Source organism: Dermacentor variabilis, chromosome 9 (assembly GCF_050947875.1).
Source record: "Dermacentor variabilis isolate Ectoservices chromosome 9, ASM5094787v1, whole genome shotgun sequence".
In the NCBI taxonomy this organism is placed as follows: Eukaryota; Metazoa; Arthropoda; class Arachnida; order Ixodida; family Ixodidae; genus Dermacentor; species Dermacentor variabilis.
The window spans coordinates 73,206,314-73,213,259 of record NC_134576.1 but is presented as its reverse complement, the minus strand read 5'-3'; the positions used below and the strand labels follow the sequence as shown (position 1 = coordinate 73,213,259).

Below are 6,946 nucleotides of genomic sequence, written 5' to 3'. Positions count from 1 at the left end.
TAGCGGGCACAGATTAACCACATTGTGTTCTAAAGGAACCAAATATTAAACATGGCAAGTTTCGGTAACCTTTATTCAGCCAACGCGGCCCAAATGCGAAAACATATTTTCGAATCCCTGACGTCACGCTGACGTACCGGCGCTGGAATTTCGGCGCGAATTTCAAATACTGATACTTAGACCTTCATTTTCTCATCTAATAATCAAACTATTTTTTTGAAATGACTGCCTGCAGGGTTCTCAAACAATGCTTCATTAGTCTAAACTGATTCATTGTTTCGCTTTAGTGTCCCTTTAACGCGTACACGTCACTTTCACGCGGTGAGTTTTCGCGGTTTTGTGACGTCGCGTGACAGGTAGGTGAAGTGGATGCAGGCTCAAAACTTTTGACTAATAGCCGAGGTCTAACGGCGAGAAGGCGTCGAATCTGAAATAACTATTTTTTTGTTCAGTCCAATCGTGCATAATCAATGTGTACGCGTCATATCAGATGGGGAGTTATTCCGGTTTTCATGACGTCGCGTAATAGACAGGTGAAGGGGGGTGGGGTGTTTCCAAAATCTTTTTGACCAATCGTGGAGGCCTGCTTGCAAAATTCCAAAAGAAAATTTTGGAATAGTTTAACGTTATAGCACCCCATGTAAACCGCAACAGCTCTAAGTTAATCACCTTTGTGGTGATGCTGTCTTCTTGCCATACAATGCCCACTGAAACTAAGATCCTGCTATATTTTCCCTTCTTTTTATTCTGTATAATTTCCTGGAATCTTGTTTGGTCTAGAACGACAAAGAAAAATATGAATAACGTTACGATTTTACAGAAAGCATTTCGGCGATATGTTGATCACGTTGAGCGTAAATCATCACCTAACTTAATTTCTGAATACAACCAGACCATGCCCAATCTCAAGCTCAACAAATCACCACAGATGGCGAAAAAATCGACCACAACGATGCTAATAAAACAACCAGAGTGCCTCCACTTCAAAATATTTCCTCGTTAGCACAATATCTTCCACTAGAGGCTCCATACTGAGCACCGTTTAACCAAAAAACTTTCTTCACCACTTATCGAAGCGTTTTGATATCATGACAGAGACCAGAAATTTATAATTATTATTTATGCATTGTACTCTCCAGTACTAACTCTGTTATTTTTTGTTATCGTAAAATAAATATAACGTTCAGCATCATGGACGGCCCTCGTTACCTCTGGCCTGGATTTTATTTTTTTTACTGTAACGTTTGCTTGTACAGAAGCCACGGATTCATTGCTTCATACGCTTGAGCTGGTTGCTTGCTTTGTGCTAAAACCTATTTACTGCGCTTCAATACTTCGTGTGAAGTGAACTGTTTGAGAGCATAGATGTAAGGCGGAAAGCTACGTTTGGGTCGTGATCCGTACGGAACAAGTCAGCATAGAAACGGGGAGCGGGCTTCCGCTGTCTCTAAGAAGTGCAATACCGGTGCGTTTAACATCCCTCCTTGAATCGTTATGCAATATCCTGATCTGTGCGGAATGAGTCCACATCGAAACGGGGAGCGGGCTTCTGCTGTGTCTAAGAAGGGCAATACCGGTGCGTTTAATATCCCTATCTGAATCGTTATGCAATATCCTGATCTGTGCGGAATGAATCCGCATCGAAACGGGGAGCGGGATTCTGCTGTGTCTAAGAACGCCAATACCGGTGCGTTAACATCCCTCTCTGAATCGTTATGTAATATTCGTCTCGTTAACGTTCAAGTGGCAACAATTCGACAAATTCGGCAGTCTGGACCCTCGGTTGCTCTCCCCGAAAAAAAACAGAAACATTAGTTGCGAATCATCGTCAGTGTTCGTCGTATTCTAATTCATGTCGTCCTACTTTTTTGCGCTGTTTGTTCCCATTAGGGACACTCCGTACAACAGTGGGTGTGAGATACGCCGCACACTTGAACCAGGCCATCGTTACAGAGACGAAATCAATCACGTCATAAGATATCGAAAGAGAGAGAGAGAAAGAGAGAGAGAAAGCCACATCGGACCGGACGTCACACTTTCCACCTGCACTAGGCGTGCCCATGGGCGACTGAGTAGCTTCGTGTCTTTTTTTGTGTGTGTGTCGGCCGGTAGCTTTTTTCGTCCCCAAAATCAAAGTGCCGTTCGGCAAATTGAAGGGAAATTACCGATTTCACTGTATGGTTTCACTGTGCTCATTTCACTGTAACAGTTGCACGCGTGATAAATCAACCATATTTCTTACTTGTTGGTTTCAAATGTTCTTTCTGTTCTGTTTGGCTCATTTTAGGGTATTTATATTTGCAGCAGTGAAGCGGTGCATTACGTTCGTGCAGTAAAAAAATGATCATTACTAGTAGCTTTGTGTTTCATACATTTGCTTGTCCATCTAGCAGTCTGATCACTTCTGGTGTATATTGTAAATGACAAGTATTGTAGTTAGGCCGACTTCTGTGTTATGGCCAGTAACACTATTTATTTAATTATCATGCTGCTTCGAGTACCCTAGGACAAACAGTTCACATTTGCATGTGTTCTGCCGTCGAGAACGATTACAATGTCGCTTAGCATCTTGCATTTGATATAACAAAATTGAGTGTCTTTTTGTAACTTCTGATGCAGTTAATATTTCTGTTCCAGGCGTACACTAAAGAGGTTGGCACCAATGTAAAGCAACACACAACCGGCAATAGAGAGAAGCTACTACCTGCTACAAGGTGATTGTGTGGATTTTGGCTGCTATTACAAGGTCCAAAGTGTATGATGTTTTAAAACCCTCCTTCCGGGGGGGGGGGGGGAGGCCTTCAAAAGTGACTGTTGAAGTTTGAAGACTGGTCGTGCTCTAGCATATTAGAGGCAGTATTGCGCAACATATCTCACAAGGTATATCGAAGAGAAACACGCACCACAGGATACTCCGTGGTGTGTGTTTCTGTTCCTTGTGTCTCGTCAAAATGTTGCGCAATCCAACCTTTAAAAAGACTGCTTTAAGTGGTGCCCTGGAAATCTACCATGTCCATTTGTCCATTACCATGTCCAAATGCGTGTATTTAGACGCATTTTTCATGTTTTTCCGTTTAATTCGTTGGTCATTATTCCCGTAGTCGTGCGGGTTTTATCGCTGACTGGGCCTTAGGCGTTTGAAGTGTGCGATGTTGTGGACAGATTGGTCGTTAGTGAAGTGTGGACGGTACTTTTTATGTCTGGTTTTTTTGTCCCCGTTGGCTTGGAAAAAGACTATACTAGATCAATTTCCTCCTGTGCTGATCCACGTGTGGTTCTTGCTTGCTCATTCGATAATATGTGCGAGATAACATTCCTGAATGGTCGATAGATTGCTGTTTTTTTACTTCTAAAGTTTTGTGCGTGACTCGGCGTGAATAACCTACATAAGGCAGGCTTGTTGCGAAAATAAACTTAGTTGTGAGTGGCGCCGGTCCTGTCGTTTGTGTTCTTCTTCCTGAGTCCTAGTCTTCTGCGCCTTGCCTTTACTACTTCAAGCATGAACCAACTAGTCCAAGCAAGAGTTTACTAAAATGCAGGGTATTCCGTGTCGTTGTGTTGGCGGCTGCAGCAGATGCCTGTGCCACCCGATTGCTTCACAATGCAAGTTGCCCTTCTTCAGTGGTGACGGTCGGTGCTGAAACGTGGGATCTGCTTGCGCTGCTGGTTGTATCTCGTTTCACGACCACCTCGCGCGATGACGAAGGTGAGCCACTTACGAGTTGGCTTCAATGGTTTCAGAGTATCGCGGCATGCAAATTTTGTTTTCGCTATTGTAAGAGCACGTGCACTGCTTGTCTACTGTCAATAAAGTCGCACGTACTGTTCACTCGCGTGTGGTTTGTTTGTATGGGCATGTCTGCAGAGGCTCTTTGGCCTCCTTGTGATCAGAACGCACCGCCTGTGAGGTAGTCAGAGCGTCGAGGCATGCTGCAAAGCTAGCACGGCTAGCACAGCGCGCTCCAGAGTACCCTACCGGTAAAAAGATACCATAATAGATTTCGATTTAAAAACATTCTCCTTCCGCTGCCTTTTTGCATAGCACCATCTGTGGTATTTCGTCGTATGTTCCTTGAACTTTCACTGCTTATTTTCGTGTCACTGCCGAAGGTAGTTTCCTTTCTCTAAAGTTGTTCTTTATTTTAAGGCATCCACTATGAGGACGCCAGCCGCATGGTGGCACAGCGGTCCACTTACCAATTATCAAGACATGGGGACCTTAAGAAACCTGTTAAGAACGTATTGCGCTCATCCATAGACCATTATTTCCCCCTTTGTAATATGCTGCTACTTGAGTGTGCTTTATTTATATAGTCCCATTCCATGCACTTTTTTGTAGTCACTATATTTTCTACGACAATGTTAGACGAATTATGTGCCTCTGTATGTTATATTTGCACATTCTTCTGAAATTTAATTTTCTTGTAAGCAGTGAATTGTTCCTGCTATCCTTAGATATATTTTTTTCTTTGAATCTAGTGAATCAAAGTGACGGATTTACTATATTTGTTGTGTTAATTAGTTGCTGATTGTGCGGCTTCTTCGGGTAATATATACGCTTAATTGTTAGGGTGTACTTGGATGTTATTTCGAATGCACTTAAATGGCTTTCTTGCTGTTAATAGTGCCGTTTACCTTGGCTAGCGCACGTTTGTCAAGCTACTGGTTGCACCTGTAGGCGAGGAATTCTCCCAGATGCTTGTGGAACATAAAGGTCGATTTCATTTCATATGATGTGAATGGGGCCAATTATTAGACATCTCGTAAACGCAGGGATTCCTCGTATGGTAAATACCCTAACCTCAGTGAAAATTTGCCAGAGGGCCAAGTTTCATGAAAGCGAAAACTGTTGTCTGCCTGACTGTAACTGAAAGCTGGAAAAAAAAAAGACCCTAAATGCCGTAACTTCATTTGCGATCCTAAAATGATCAATTTAATAACATTGTAATGACGCCTTTTTTTTCATCCCCGCTCTACGACTAGTAGTGAACTAGACGGCAAATGGCACGAGTTGTCACAAAAGACAAAAAAAAGAACGTTTTCAGTAGCGCTTATGGTATTAATATTGTTGCATGCATTGAAGACCAAAAATTTACGCTGCATGTCGCATCTCAGCTTAAAAGAAGGTCAGAGGCAGCGAAGTCACTATGCACTGAAGCACTGCGCTGGCGTCCACTCAGTCGTCCCCCCGTGCGTCCGATGGTTCATCAACAGCATATAGGCCACTGTAAATAGACACGTCTCAAGAAAGTTGGGTAAGAAGAAACAATGAGTTCACTTAATCTTTCGGCACTTTGCAGATGCTCTCTGCCCTTTTCAGGCAACCTGCTCACAGCACAAATGCAGGGAAGCATAGCGGTGGTCATGAGATTGATGAGAAACGTGCGTGAATTGCAGAGTTCTTATGATGTTCCAGGGGTGACAGTTGATTCACCATTTTCTCGTTCTCATTTTTTTTTTGCTTCGTAGTGCTCGGAAGATATCGGCTAAGATGAAACGTGCCTTGGCGTTGAACTTGACGAGTGCACAAGATTCGTTGATCAAGCAGTACGAGAAGTCAAGAATCGGCTGGTCGGGCTTAGAATCGTGCCTTCTCTATGCCGCCCTCAGGAGTCGATGTACAGGGACCAATACACGCAATTAAGCAGGATAAAAGACGTCGGGAATATGACGCGGCTGATCTTGTCCACGAGCATTGCCCTTTCACGGCACTCGCTGGCGATGGCCTCTGGTGGCTTGGGAAGCTTTGTACCATTCGGCAGGGCGGAATTTTCCTGCAATGGTAAGAAAAGGAGGCGACTGGAACGGAGGCAAATTAAGAAGCAATGATCTAAAATTTTTACGCAATCGCTAACGTGCTATGCGTAATTCTGAATATTTGCCCTACCCTACCGAATCAATGGCATACTTAGTTCAAGAATGATGTCTGAGAGCTATTTGTTCTCCATCAAAAAAAAGAAAACATATGGACAGGAATCGAGGACAATACAGCAAAGTAGGCACAACACGGCTTATAAAATTTGTAGAAGCAAACAAAGGATTTTCTTCGAGCGCATTGTTTCCCCGAGCTACCGTGAAACACAAGGTTAAGGAAGACTCAATCGTATCGCAGACGAATTCATTGAGGTTTTTCTTTCAAAAAGAAGCAATAACTCATGTCTTTACAATAGAAATAAAGCGGAATTTTGTACCCATAACAGCATTTCTTCCACTTTCTGTATAAAAGAAAGACGCTCAGTACATCGTTCGGCTGTGTGCAAGAAAGGCCCCCCCCCCCCCCTTTCAATAAAATTGGTATTTTAGCGCTATAACCTTTTGCAATTCAAGCGGCTAAGAGGGGACAGAATTGACTCGCATCTAGAGCGGTAATGTGAGCATAACATTTCTGGTGGCTTTGACGCACTGGATGATGCATGCCTTCCACCTACAAACAAGCTTTCTTCACAGTTCCCCCAGAAGCTGCAACGCACACTGGGAAGGCCTCCTTTCACTGGTAAGAAATGATTTGTTTGATTTTTTTTCTGCTTTCGCAGATGGAATCCCACATAGGCATGTAGTTTCATAATTTTAATCAAGCTATCACAGGCAGTCAAAAAAATTGTAGTGATATTTGTTAAATTTGTCCGGATAAATAATGTTCATTTCGTCCGTCTTTGCAACACACAGCTTCCCTATTCTCCTGAGTTTACCTGTTGGGGGAAAAAAGACGTCCCCAAACGTAATTTTCTGTTCGGAGGAGTTTCCAAAACAAACATTTTGCGGGTTACATGCGCGGAGGTGCACGGGGTTCATCTGTATTTTTTATTTGATTAGTGTCTTTGCTAATGGCCTACCTGCTATTTTCAGATATTCGTTACTGCACATGAGGATTCCCAAGATTCCCAAGAGCTTCAGTGCGTCCACAGATATACTGCAGAAGTCAAGAGCAATCAGTAATATGCTTTAA

General features: G+C 43.1%; 1 protein-coding gene across 1 annotated transcript in view; it reads right to left on the bottom strand.

Annotated features, from left to right (window-relative positions):
* Positions 1-4,773: 4,773 nt before the first annotated feature.
* LOC142558064 (glycine receptor subunit alpha-4-like) overlaps positions 4,774-6,946 on the bottom strand; it is a 99,755-nt gene continuing 97,582 nt past the window's right edge. The window contains exon 9 of the mRNA XM_075670228.1: positions 4,774-5,774. Coding sequence (XP_075526343.1) covers positions 5,607-5,774 — 168 coding nt within the window. The 3' untranslated portion in view covers positions 4,774-5,606. The remainder of the gene's footprint in view (positions 5,775-6,946) is intronic.